This window comes from Microtus oregoni, unplaced genomic scaffold, assembly GCF_018167655.1.
Source record: "Microtus oregoni isolate MIOR12 unplaced genomic scaffold, Mior012 000032F_ref0000030, whole genome shotgun sequence".
NCBI classification, from domain to species: domain Eukaryota; kingdom Metazoa; phylum Chordata; class Mammalia; order Rodentia; family Cricetidae; genus Microtus; species Microtus oregoni.
In genome coordinates, this window is record NW_024543091.1 from 13939894 (window position 1) to 13954237 (window position 14344).

General features: G+C 44.5%; 1 protein-coding gene across 1 annotated transcript; it reads right to left on the reverse strand.

Moving 5' to 3' along the window:
* Positions 1–1455: 1455 nt before the first annotated feature.
* Rsl24d1 (ribosomal L24 domain containing 1) lies at positions 1456–11481 on the reverse strand. Its single transcript, XM_041679666.1, has 6 exons — positions 11346–11481; positions 9099–9212; positions 7490–7562; positions 6037–6100; positions 3337–3422; positions 1456–2443 (listed from the first exon to the last, which is right to left on the reverse strand). The coding sequence occupies exons 1-6, from the start codon at positions 11424–11426 to the stop codon at positions 2370–2372; spliced, it is 492 nt and encodes a 163-aa protein (XP_041535600.1). The 5' UTR covers positions 11427–11481; the 3' UTR covers positions 1456–2369.
* Positions 11482–14344: the final 2863 nt, after the last annotated feature.

Sequence of the window (14344 nt, forward strand, 5' to 3'; positions counted from 1 at the left end):
TACAGAGGTCAGCCTAGGATACATGAGACCCTGTCTCAAAAAAACATCATTAGTCATTATTTTGTAACAATATAATCCTAAAGATTCCTAATTTATTCCAAATGTGGTCCTATAAAATTCAATATACAAGCTTATTACTCTTAACAGTCATAAAACTACCAAGAATTATGAATTACATATTGCCCTTTAATTAACTAAACCTACTTATAATGTGTAGGTCGTCTCTTCTAAGGAGCAGACACATGGTACTTTTGCTTAGGACCTTTAAATAGGAAAAATGGGAGAGTGGGCACCGTACCCCTCCCAGAGAACACAGTAGGGCTGACTGTTGAGCAGGGGTGCAGATAGCTGGCCAAGGGTGTGAGGAGAGCCAACCTCACCACCACCTCCATCTGCCATGTGGTGGCATGGGTGAGGGAAAGATGCCCTCCCTGCTTGTCCCTTGGCTCCTGAAGCAGGTGAAAGTTGCCCTGGGGTCACAAGAGTGGGAAAGTCAGCCCTGCCCCTCACTGGCCGCAGCAGATGGAGAGTGGACCCTGTGCCTTACCTAGACAGCACCCTAGAGAGCTGACCCTGTTGGGGGTCAGGGGTACACACAGGTGACCTCCTTCCCCTCTGATCTGCCATGTGGTGGCATGGGTGAGGGAAAGATGCCCTACCCCAACCCCCCCCCACCTTCATCCCTTGCCACCTGCAGCAGGCAAGAGCTGGGGCAGGGGCACAGGAGCAGGAGAGCTGGTCCTGCACCTCACCGACTGCAGCACTTGGGAGAGTAGGCCCTGGTGGTGTGGGGCAGGGGAGCTGGTCCCACGGGCATGAGAGCAGAACCGGCCCTGCTCCTTGCCACCTGTAACAATGAGTGAACTAGTCCGGGCAATGCTCGAGAGCTCACCCTGGTGGTGTCGATGAGGGAAAGCTGGCAGGCTTACCAACCATCTACCACCCAGGCCCAGAACCAGGGATGTGAGCAGGGCCACTCCAACATCAACCTCATCTATGAACTGCTAGAGCATGTGAAGGAGCCAGATCTGAAGATCCAAAGCTGCAGGACCTCCATGACACTAGTCAACAACAGGGCATCCAAGAGGAGTCCCAGTGAGGGCCAGTACTGAGTGTGGTAGAAGCTAGAGGCCTCGAACAGACCAAGGACAGTTGCAATGAACACATACAGGATGTATGGACTAAAGGGTGTACTGTGTGACTCACGGGGTCACACCACAGCTGCCATGATGAGACGGTTTTCTTTTGGTTTGTTTTTTTTCCCTTTCTTTTTTAATGTAAGTTTTAGTTTTTTGGTTTTCTTAACATTTTGTTTATTTTGGGAGGTAGGCTGTAAGGGTAGAGGGTGGATATGAAGAGACAGGTAGATGAATGGAATCTATATGCATGATGTGACATAAAAGAATCAAATTTAAAAAGTTGAAAAGTTGAAAAATATGTAGGCACTCACTTTAGAAATGGTTTTATTTATTTACAAATTAATAGGCAACATTCTTTCCATTCTGTTTTCCAAAAACAAAGAGGTTTTAGTTTGGCTGGGGTTTTTTTTTTGTTGTTGTTGTTTTTAAGAAAATCAAAAATGCTTGGTGTGATGGTGCACACCTTTAATCCCAGTATACAGGAGATAGAGGCAGGTAGATCTCTGTGAGTTCCAGGACAGCTAAAGCTGCACAAGAGACCCTGTCTCAAAAAAAAAAAAAAAAAAAAGGAAACCACAAAATAAATTTTAAAAGGCACCAAGATTCTTCTGCTTCTAGACCATTGCTAGGCTGGAGAGAACTGGGGGTGGAGGGAGCAGAAGTCCCAACTTGGAGCCCCGCCCCACCCCCACAAGCTGCCGACTACACGGCTGAAACGGGGCAGACAGCCCAGCATAACTCAGCAGCACGGTGGCACTGTATGAGGCCATTATGCAACTCTAAGGAGATACTAAACAGACTAATGCAAAACAAGAGACTGGGGTTGTCGTGAGAACGGTTAGTTCCTTGCTGTGAGCTCTGCGTCAATAGCCCTAATAAACAGACTATCCTAGTGCAAAAAAAATATTACTTTATTACAAATTTTACATTAGCATGATAGTGCAGAAATGCTGCCTGGTGCCATTAAGCAACAATTCAACCATGTTATGCCCAGGGTTCACACCTTCATCTACACACAAACTTTCGTGTTTCTGTGAGCATAACACAGTGAAGCAGAACATTGAGTTGAGACCCAACACCCGCAATGGATGCTTTTACAGGCTGCACTGTGGAGAGAAGCACGTTGAGTAACCTTTCCTGGGGGACATTATGTAACCAATCAATAACTTAGGGACCGACAGTCTCCACTGGTTTCCAGTGTGCACAGGGCGCTGGCTGCAGGCGGCACCATTAGGAAGTGCCCTCCGTGTCCATATCCTCCTGTAACTGCTGTACCATTTTTTCCTCCAGCTGCTTTCCTTTGCCTTTAAAAGATGTAGCACAATGTAAGTAAATACAGTACTTATGCATGAGATTCTCCAAAGATAAACTCAACTTTAAATATAAGGAAAACATAAAGTGCAGGAACTTGAGTGTGACTCCCTACAGCAGCAGCCACTTCTAAGGACTTAGGAATACTAATCACACTATTCCTCAGAGTTCCTACAAATACAGAGCACTCTACAAACTCATCTCAAACTCCTCAAACCTTAGTGAACCATGCAAAACCACAAACAGATGCACACCCTACATCACTCGGCTGAAGAGTCCAGAACCCAAGGCTGGGATGTGACTTCAGCTACCAGGATGCAGGGGCCTCTGTTAATCCTGAGATTTGCCATAAAAAAACCAATTCCACCATTTTGAGCCAAATTTGAAGCAAGTTTCTACTAAATATTAAATACTGGCCAGGTGGATGGACTCTGGCCAGGCCCACTCATGGGAATTCCAGGCAGAGTGGCCCCCAGGAATGTTTTATAGGGGCTTATAAGGACAAACCCAAACAGCCAGAGTTTTTTCACAGGCTTTGTTATTTTTTTTAAAAAAATTTATTTATTTACTATGTACACACATGCCAGAGGAGGGCACCAGATCTCATTACAGATGGTTGTGAGCCACCATGTGGTTGCTGGGAATTGACCACAGGACCTCTGGAAGAGCAGCCAGTGTTCTTAACCTCTGAGCCATCTATCTCTCCAGCTCAAGGCTTTGTTATTTATTTTCTAAGAACTACAACTCCCAGAATTCCAGAAAGTTACCTGGTCCTTGAGCAGGTGGAGCTTACAAGTTAACAAGTCTTACAAAACAGCTTTAGGAAGTTTGCTGGGGCCCAATTACACTAACCACAAAAATTCAGATTTTCTGTCTCTCTACTTACCTGCAAGAGGAGCCCGGATAAGATGGATGTTCTGTTTGACTTCTTTGATATCCTGAACCTTCTGTAGCTCTTTGTTTTTCTTCAACCTATGATAAAATGCATCAAAGACAAACTGCAGTGACCAAAACTTCTGAGATTTGAACTCCCACCACAGCGTCTCACTCACTGCCGACGCTGTCTGCACAGGGCACAGGCAGGACTGGACAGGGGCAGCTGCCCTTCTGCTCCTTCCTGTTCTCCCACCTCCCACCCAGCAACAACTGCTGTGGGCCAAGAAGGAATCAACCGGCTACCAAACATGTTTATACACAAACCAAGGCAAAGTCACCTGTTGAGCCCTCACTGACAGTCGTTCTCTTCCCTAATAGTTCTGTGGAAATTATGTTCATGTTCCTAATTAAGCAAGATTTCTCTCTAGCAGCCTATTCATTCACCGCACCCACTGCACCTGGGGCGGTGCAAGGGGGGCTCAATAAGCATCTGCTGACAGAATGGGGTCTGACTGCGGGCTCCGAGCTCAGCTCATTTCCATGGCATGGACACAAAGCTCTACTGCACGAGGCGGTCCCCCAACTGCCACTGTGTGTCCCTCCCCCTCACGGAGTCTCCATGCTGTGTAGCTTTGTTAATTATTCAGAAATTACAGGAGCATAAAATACTTAACGACATTCATCAGAAATGCTAAAAGACCTGTTCAAACATCCATGCTCACCTTCTGAGGTGCCAGAACACTGCCACAGCACGCCTCTTTACTAAGACTTGCGCTGGGTTCAGATTTTTTTTTTTAAATATTTATTTATTATGTATACAGTATACAATATTCTGTGTGTGTGTATGTCTGCAGACCAGAAGAGGGCAGCAGACCTCATTACAGATGGTTGTGAGCCACCATGTGGTTGCCGGGAGTTGAACTCATGACCTTTGGAAGAACAGGCAATGCTCTTAACCACTGAGCCATCTCTCCAGCCCTGGGTTCAGATTTAAAACTACTTTTGGACAATGACATGGCTCAGGGGTAGAGCTCTTGTTGACAAGCCTAACTGTTCAATCCCTTGGACCCACAGAGAGTAAAAAAACAAACAACTCCTGCAGGGTATCCTCTGAGGTCCACATACACACTATGGCATGTTCACACACACCAGTCTGCATAGACACGAACAATTAAAAAAAAATGAGGCTGGCTGTAGTGGCACACTCCTTTAATCCCAGCACTCATGAAGTAGAGGTAGGAGAATCTGAGTTCCAGGTCATCAAGAGCTACACAGTAAGACCCCATCTCAAAAAAGGAAAGAAAGAAGCTAGAGATGGCTGAGTGATTAAGAGCACTAGCTGCTCTTGCAGAGACCCGAGGCTCAGTTCCCAGCACCCGCATGGTGGCCCGCACTGTCTGTAACTCCAGTTCCAGAGATGACGCCTTTTGCTGAAAGTGCAGTGCACACACGATGCACATAAACACATGGGGCAACACACTCCTACACAAAATCAACTTTTTAAAAAAAATTAGTAACAGATAAAAGTGAATTTTCCTGCTGTCAAGACAGGAATTAGCTCCTCTAAAGCTAATTAATCCCTTGCTGGGACAGGGAAAGCATGTGAACTCTGAAGTTCTTGCTGTCCACACATGAAACAACAAAGAACTAAAAAAATGAAGATGACTTGTCAACTTGAACTAGGAGAGCCTGAGGAACCCCCACAGGTCAAATATGGGCCATGCAGAAGATCAAGATGGATCACAGCCCATTAAACACCACAGGATTCCATGAGCACAGATCCAATATGTTTATATGAATAAAGGAGAGATTCTGAAGGTGGTAAAAAGGGAAAGCCATTTTATAGGAGAGAAAGTTCCACACTGCCCAAGATCAGAGTCTCCTAGGGAGGCAAAAAACAAGAACAAGACTGAGGAGTAACAAGCTTTTTCCAGAATCTGTTCCACATCAATTACCAAGGAAAGAACAACTGTTAGGGAGAGACCCGGAGACACCACTGTAACCAGAGTCAGAGGTAACAGTGACGGGACACCTGAGCAAGGACACGGTGGTGACTAGCACTCCTTTCAAGTGCACCTACCTGAATCTAGCCAGACAAAACCCCATGAAGAAACGTTCTATCCAACAACCTGATGACTATGGACTCTTCAGAAAACGTCTGGGCCTTTAAGACAGAGCAGTCCAACGAGCTTACTGTGTGGAAAGTGGAAGCAGGCTCTGCTGGTTACAACAGTCCTGCATCACACCATGTTGAAGTGAGGAAGAGTCTTACACGGGACGGATAACCACACAAAAAGGCACAAAAAGTAGGAAGCACAATGTCTTCAGCTCGCTGTCCTAGGGGCAGCAATAAAGTGAATGTAAAATGCAGAGAAAATATGCAAGTGTTCGCCATACTATTCTTCCTACACTTTTTTTTAAAATATTTATTTATTTATTTATTGTGTATACAGTGTTCAGCCTCCTTGTATGCCTACAGGCCAGAAGAGGGCACCAGACCCCATTACAGGTGGTTGTGAGCCACCATGTGGTTGCTGGGAATTGAACTCAGGACCTTTGGAAGAGCAGGCAATGCTCTTAATCTCTGAGCCATCTCTCCAGCCCCTCTTCCTACACTTTTATAAGTATGAAGTTATATCAAAATAAAAAGGGGTTTAAAAACACCAGTGTCTCTAGAAATGTTGTAATTATCCTCTACAAATATACATACCTGTTCATTATAAACTTGGCCTGCCGTTTCTGTTTGATCTCTTCAACCCTCTTCATTGCATCAACTAAAAACAAAGTTACAAGTCAGCAAATTTACGCACATTCAGGCAGTATGATTATAACAATTACATTAAATACTTCTGCATGACTTTGGCTTAAATGAAAAACTTCAATACAAAACAATCGCTATGACAGAGCTACAGGTATGAGGTGTTGGCTGCACCCACTACTCAGGTCTGTTAACTGCATAAGGCAGTTCAGGGAACAATGTTAGACTCCTGCACTGTCTACACAAACACTTCTGAAAAGTCTGTTTCTAGGATTCAATACAAAAGATGAACAGAACCCAGACAGGAAGAAAAGCAGAACCATACTGCTTCTTACAGCATTTCCAATGGAGGAATGAGCCTGGAATACCTGAACCAGACAGCAAGGAACGGAAACAGGAGTTTCCGAAAGAGGACAGGAACTGTGTATGGTCTGCAAGCCGACGGCTGCATTAAAGCGCTATGGGAAGGAGAGAAGGCAGAGCAGACAAAAGTACTATACACACACAAAAGTACTGTAGCCTAAGAGTTCATATGGTGGACACCTAGAACACCAGCACTCAGAAGGCCAGGCCTGTGAGCCAAGGCCAGCCATGGCTTCACAGCAAGATCCTCTTAAAAATGAAAAGAAGGAATTAAGTTTTATAACACTTATCCTCCCTTCAATTGAAGTCCCTGCCTACTTCAACGAGAAAAAGGACAAGTGCTGAATAGTACAGCTTTTAATTTTGGGCCTGCAACGTCAAGATATTTACCCAGGCAAGTAGTACACCCTTAAAATCCGCACTGATGGGCTTGAGTGCAGTACCTTTTCATCTTAAGACCAGGCATGACCTGACCCCAGAGCGGCCACTCTAGACTGGCTACGCATACTATATCTGTGTATTTCCTGGCTGGGTCTTGCCTCACCCACCGAAACATTTCCCTTATTTATTCTTTCAGAACTTGGTGTTTTTTTATTTTGGGTGGGTACTTCAAGTTTAATAATTAGATTATTTTTTTAAATAATTTATTTAACTTTATTTTATGTGCATTGGTGCGAAGGTGTAACATACGATCTCCCGGAACTGGAGTTACAGATAGTTGTGAGCTGCCACGTGGGTGCTGGGAATTGAACCCAGGTCCTCTGGAAGAATGTCCAGTGCTCTTAACCACTGAGCCATCTCTCCAGGCCCCTAGATTATTTTTATATGGACACACCAGTCAATTTCTGATGTATCCAAATTCAGTCAAATTCTAAAAAGAATTTGGAATAGCTTACAGAAAAAGACAAACACCAACAGGACCATTAACACGGATGAAAAAGAGCCGAGCAAGGAGGCAAGTTTAGTATTCATACAGGGCAGCATTTAACGTTACCAAATGGTCACAACAGCCTCCCCGATACTCCCCACCCCCGAGACTTACTAGTTTTATTCCACAGCTCTCGCTGATACTTCACAGGTTCGTTTCTACGTTTTTCAAATTCAAATGAGTTGTCCTAGAAGATGGTGCAGAAGGTTGTTAAGAGGGTAGTAAGCAATCATTGTTTAAAATATGCTCCTTTTCACAAAAATCATAAGTAGTCAAATATTAAGACGCCCTCCCCATAATACTAGAGAGTACCAGCTCTCAACTAGCTGAAAACAGCTCAGATTCTGGGGAAATGGGGGACTCTCAGAGGGAGAGGAAGACCATTCCCTCCTTCAGGAGCGATCAAACAACCACGAGAATTACAAATAAACTGAAAAGGCTTCCCCAGTCTCCCAGCTCCATATGAGAATCAGCCAGCAACCTCCATCATTTGAACCATTTTCCTTACATGGAAAGTCAAACACCAGCTGGGCATGGTGGACACCTTTAATCCCAGGCAGAGGCAGGTGGATCTCTGCGAGTTTGAGGCCAGCCTAGTCTACAGAGTGAGTTCCAGGACAGGCTCCAAAGCTACAGAAAAACCCTGTCTTAATACACACACACACAGTGTCAAACACCAAGAATTCAAATTGTTTCCATCTAAGAAAGAGTCTGTTACAGTGAAAGAGTGTGAAACTACACACCTACAGGGTGTAACCTTTGCCCTGTGTGGCTCTGGACCCTCCAAATGGGTATATTTTAATAGTTATAAGCATTAATCCCAAGACATGCAAAACAGTTTGAAAAAGCTGCCCGTATTCCTTGGCTTTCAAATGAATATCAACCCCACAGTGGCTATGTCATTTACGAACGTTGAGACTCTGTTCAGCTCACAATGCGCTCAGCAGTAAAGTAAGGCAGCTGGCGGCTGGCAGGAGGTGGAGGAAGGTGGCACCTCGCTCTCTGGTCTTAATATCATGTTTCTTCACCCACACTCAACATTTTCTTTTAAATTAACTGTGATTTGGCCTCCCATCCTACACAACATGCAGCTGTATTCACTAGACAGCTCTGATATTAAGAACCATTACAGAAAGGGAGGAGAGAGGGGTCACAGGGTTAGGGGGAGGGAGGCAACAGCCACAGAGCAGTACAATAACTTAAAACATCTTTCTCCAGCAAAGGACAGCTACAGCTTCCATCTTCTCCCTCTTCAGAGACCAAATATGGACAGGTTTCAAGAGATCCTGGCATCAAATCTTTCAAGGCGTCCCCTTAGCCCTCGGCGTCCCCTATACCTACTAGCTAGCTTCTGTTCTCTGACAGAGCCCAACCAAGTACACGCAGAAACTGCTAATATTTGCTCCAAACCTCAGCTGCGCCTCAGTGCTACTCGGGAGCACATCAGCTCTTCTCCCAAACGCCTCTCAATCTTTAAAGGGCAAATTCCACTTCATCCAACACATTTAAATGATTTTTTTTCCTTTTCTTTGCAAAGACAAAAACAATTTTGTGGAGATTTAAAAAAAAAAAAAAAAAAACTTCTACAAGCTGGGGTTGGCAATTTTTCCCTCAATTTTAGGATTGCATGAGAATGAGAGTCTGCATGGCCAAATAAAATAAAGCACTCACAACCACATGACAGGACCCCATGATCAGGCTGGGCGACCCTCTTTGTACTCACCACCGTGAGCTCCTTGCCAGCTGCCTTCCGGAAGGCTTTAGTCCACCTGACCTTGCGTGGATTCCGCTTCTTCTTGAAGTTTCTATGACACTTGGATTTGCAAAATCGGAACACCTATTAAGACATTCAAAGTTAAAACAATGGAGTCAACAACAAAAATGTTTCTGTCAGGATACATCCCCTAGCCAGCCAACAAGAACTGCTGTAAAATCTAAGACATGACAATGGTTCTCATGCGCAACTGCTGACAACGCCAAGAAGCACATGAGACAGCAGAGCAGAAGGAAACTCAGTGTTTGGTGGGTGTCAAACACATCCCTGACAACAGTGAAAACTCCTGAGACAAGAGACTAAAACTTCCACTGACCTAAGTGAAGGAACGACTCAGAAGTTCCTTAAATCCCTTCTCAGAACCATACTCCTACAACCCTAGAGGCTGAGTTCTAAGCCACGCCGAATCCTAATTTGCTTCCTTCTGGCTGAAAGCACAAAATATTTTCAAAATAAAACTGTTAACGAGCCGGGCGGTGGTGGTGCACGCCTTTAATCACTTGGGAGGCAGAGGCAGGCGGATCTCTGTGAGTTCGAGATCAGCCTGGTCTACAAGAGCTAGTTCCAGGACAGGCTCCAAAACCACAGAGAAACCCTGTCTCGAAAAACCAAAAAAAAAAAAAAAAAAAAAAAAAACCTGTTAACAGGTCATTTCTCCTCTTCTTTTTCGCTATTTTATCATTAACAATGAACTCTGCAGTGAATTGCTTTTTTGCTGTTGTTCTGAAAGAAAGTCTTACTGTGAAGTCCAGGCTGGCCTGCAACTCAGAATCCTCCTCCCTCGGCCTCCTAACTGCTCGGATTATGGACGCTTGCTCCCATGCTGTGTGCTGGACGTGATCACATCCACAGATCTAAGGCAGAGTCTTCACTGCTTTAATTCTCCATCTTCATCCCAAAGCAGCACCAACTTTCAGCTTACTAACACTTCAGTGTGGTCTTGAAATGGATAGTAAGGCTTTTCCAAGTCTAGGCCAAATTGTTTTATTACCTATAACGTCTTTAAAAATAAGGCAATCTGTGTGGCTGTGGGAGAACCATGAAAAGTAGCCTTTGAGGTTATCTGGGTTCTAGCTGAGAAAACTAATCATAACTAAAGTGTGTGACCCAGTGACACCAGCTGAAAAGAAAAATATGAACTACATAAACTAAGAAAGCCTGTACACACCAGGTGGTGGTGGCGCAGGCCTTTAATCCCAGCACTTGGGAAGCAGAGGCAGGTGGATCTCTGTGAGTTAGAGGCCAGCTTGGTCTACAAGAGCTACTTCCAGGACAGCTGGGGTTGTTATAAAGAGAAACCTTGTCTCGAGAAAACAGAAACAAAAAAACACACACAAAAAAAGAAAGAAAAGAAAGAAAGAAAGAAAGAAAGAAAGAAAAGAACCCAGCAAATGGGGGAGGAGAGGGTAACCGATTCAAATGGGACCAAAGTACATTATTACGAACATGCAATTCTGAGAGTTAGAGGGATGGGATTCACTCCCAATTAAGAGGGTAAATGCATGTACTATGTAAGGAGCCCTGTCACAACTTCACCCTCTATACTGTTCACTTTAACAGCCCCACCCCAAGCCTTTGTCATTTACACTCCAATTCTTTTTTGAGACTCGACTGTTCTGTTCTGCACCTCTTATTCAAATAAGGCAATTTCCTACATAGGATGCTCTCTCCCCTCGCATGCCGAAATCGAAACACAGAACTCGGGGGGAAATGAACCGGTGTAGCCAGGAGGGGTGCGTGCTCCGAGGCTTCCTGAACTTGAGAACTGGAGAAGTCAGTCAAGGCGTCAAGAACTGAAACCTTGTCCTTCAGCAGTTTGTACCGTCCCTTGTCGGCTAAAGAAGGTTTTGCTCCCGAAGGTCTGACAAAGTGGGAAAGTGAAGGTCGCGAGGAAGCCAGTTCCCCAAAGACCATCCATTCAGAGTCTCTCCTAGCTCACCTTCAACAATACAGAACTCTTATGAGGTCGCAAGCACCAAATCCATTAACCTCTCCAGACACTCCCACCTCCTGCCGCTCCCTGCGCAGTCGGAAAGCAGCAGAAAGCCTGCCTGAGCCTGCGTTCGACCGAGTTCCTAACCCTACGGCAAGCCGAGGCCCAGACTCCCAGCCCAGGCCACCCCGAGGAGCCACGAACCCGGAGCGAGCTGCCACCCCCAGCCGTCATCGGAGGCACGCAGGCCACGGCCGCCTCACCTTGCAGTCGTTGCGGACGAACATCATGCCGTGGCCAGGGTAGATCGGCCCGGAACAGAAGTAACATTTCTCGATCCTCATGTTGACTCCGCGTGGGCCCCACCTCCCAGGCGCCTAGCTTAAAAGGAAGTGATGCGATCCGTCACGTCCTAGGCGCCGGAAGCAATTCTCTGACCCGACCGGAAGTGGTGCTTGGAATGCGCGCTGTACGTGAAGGCGCCTCTGAGACGGACGTCTGCATAACAGCATCCTCGCCCTGCACAGCTTCAGAGGCTGCATTCTGCATCCGGGTTTTTTAGTCTGTGGACCTGACCATCTTCTATTCCTGCCCATCCAGTGCTACGGAATTTTTCCGTGTATACTCATGTTATTGTGGTTTGGGCTTTGCCATGAGTACGGTCCTCATGGAATATGGCCAAGGTCTCCGTTACCCCAGGCTTGCCTTCCCCAAATGGAGATATGCCTGCCTCTGCTTTCCTATTAGTCGGATTAAAGGGGTGCAATACCATGCCTGGCTGTTTTTTAAATCTGTATTTTATGTTTTATGTTTATGTGAATAAAAAGGAACTATTTTTCCTTACCATCCCACTGAGGCTCTTCAAAACGTTATACAGGATGTGTTTCTACACACATCAATGTGGATAAAATGGAGAAAAATAGCGCCACAATGAAGCAATAGAACTATTGGGTTAGTTTTCCAAACACAAATCCATGTAGAAGAAAATGCAAATTCTAACAGATTAATTACCTCTAACTTCTGATTAGCCTCCAAAATATTTTCGAAACTATTTTTCTTCTAGAGCATTTTCTAAACTACATTTTGGGGTTTTTTTTACATTTATTATTTATATTGATAGAGATTTTAGTCTGACAATGTCTTTTAAAGATTTATTATGTATTCAGTGTACTGCCTGCCCACAAGAGGGAACCAGGTCTCATTATAGATGGTTATGAACAACCATATGGTTGCTGGGAATCAAACTCAAAATCTCTGAAAGAGCAGTCAAAGCTCTTAACTTTTGATCCATCTCTCCAACCCCCAACAATTTTAAGAAAGAAAGAAGTGAATTTTAATATCTTGATTTAGTAGCAGTATACATTAATATATTAATTAGCATTAGATTTAGAGGACTGCAGTTTTTTGGGTTGTTTTTTTTATTGTGGAGTTTCAAGACAGGGTTTCTCTTTTGGAGACTGTCCTAGCTCTTGTAGACCAGGCATGCCTCAAACTCACAAAGATCTACCTGCTTCTGCCTCCCAAGTACTGGGATTAAAGGCATGCACCTTGTAGGCCTAGTGTAGGATTGCAATTTTTATTCTGGAGAAATGCAATTTAAAACTTCCTTTTTGGTCATAGTGCTTTGTTGCAACAATAGAAGCCCTAACTGAGACAGGGACAAAAGTACTGGCAAAGTAATCAAGGTCCATGTCATTAAACATGCACTAAAGTGTTGCCATGAAACCCATTTATACTCTTTATACAGGGAAAAGCTATAGTTGTTATGGTTTTAAATCTCTAGAACTGGCCAGATGCCAATAATCCCATCATTTAGGAGGTAAGGGCAGGTAGACCAAGAGAGCAGACTCAGAAAGTCAAGGTGTGGTGGCACATGCTTTTAATCCCAACACTTGGGAGGCAGAGGCAACTGGATCTCTGAGTTTGAAGCCAGCCTGGTCTATAAGAGCTAGTTCCAGGAAAGGCTCAAAAACTACAGAGAAACTCTGTCTGGAAAAAAAGAGTTCAGGGTCAGTTTGGTGGTACTGGTGCACTCCTTTAATCCCAGGGCTCAGGAGACAGAGGCAGGCAGATCTGACAGAGTTCAAAGTCAACCTGTCCTACAGAGCAGGTTCCAGAAAGACCAGTGCTACACAGAGAGTCTGTCTCAAAACAAAAAGTCGAGCTTCATCTGCAGCTATAGGAGTTCAATGCCTGTTAATGTTTCCATGAACTATACATAAAAACCTCATGTGCTGGTCCAAGGCTTTAATCTCAGCATAGGCAGGCAGAGCCAAGTTAAGCCAGCTTGGTTTACATACCAAGTTTCAGGTCAGCCAAGGCTACATAGTAGGATCTCTTCTCAAGAAAACAAAAATAAGGGCTGGAGAGATGGCTCAGAGGTTAAGAGCATTGCCTGCTCTTCCAAAGGTCCTGAGTTCAATTCCCATCAACCACATGGTGGCTCACAACCATCTGTAATGAGGTCTGGTGCCCTCTTCTGGCCTGCAGACATACACACAGACAGAATATTGTATACATAATAAATAAATAAATATCTAAAAAAAAAAAAAGAAAAGAAAAGAAAAATAAGTAAAATCACCAGCATCTATTTCTTTTGGTGCTGGGGTTCCAACCCAGAGTCTTGTGTATACAGGCACTTACCACTATGATACATCCTAACCAAAGTAAAATTCTTCATTTATACCTGGTGTGGGAAAATTCTGTATTCTGTCAATTATGTTTTAAATAAAAGCTGATTGGCCAGTAGCCAGAAAGGAAGTAGAGGCACATCAAAGAGAACAGGAGAATTCTGGGAAGGAGGAAGCCCATTTCCCTCCCAGTCCTGTCCAGACACCGAAGAAGCAGGATGTGAAGTGTCTCGATGAAAAAGGTACTGAGCCATGTGGCTAACATATACTAGAATAATGGGCTAATATAAGTTATAAGAGTTAATGTGAAGCCTGAGCTAATGGGCCAATCAGTTTATAACTGTAGACTCTGTGTGATTTTCTTTGGGTCATACCAGCTGTGGGAACTGGGCAGGACAGAAACCCCAACAAGCAGGTCCTCATGTTACATATACCTATCTGGATTTATTCATTTACACACAAGCACAGGCACGAACCTGGTTCTTTATATCTAGAATTCACAATGCCCATTTTCACATAATGTAAGGGAAAGAGGAATAGCTCACCAGAAAACCAAGCACACTCACTTTTAATTCTAGCACTTGGGAGGCAGAGGCAAGCCGATTCTCTAAGCCAGACTGGTCTACAGTGTC

Excerpts from the sequence above, each read along its gene's own strand:
- Rsl24d1 (XM_041679666.1), bottom strand. The coding sequence starts at position 11,426 with ATGAGGATCGAGAAATGTTACTTCTGTTCCGGGCCGATCTACCCTGGC. Across the intron at positions 6,101-7,489 it reads AGAGCTGTGGAATAAAACTA|TTGATGCAATGAAGAGGGTT; the intron begins GTAAGTCTCGGG and ends CTTTGTTTTTAG. Across the intron at positions 3,423-6,036 it reads GCCAAGTTTATAATGAACAG|GTTGAAGAAAAACAAAGAGC; the intron begins GTATGTATATTT and ends ATTTTATCATAG.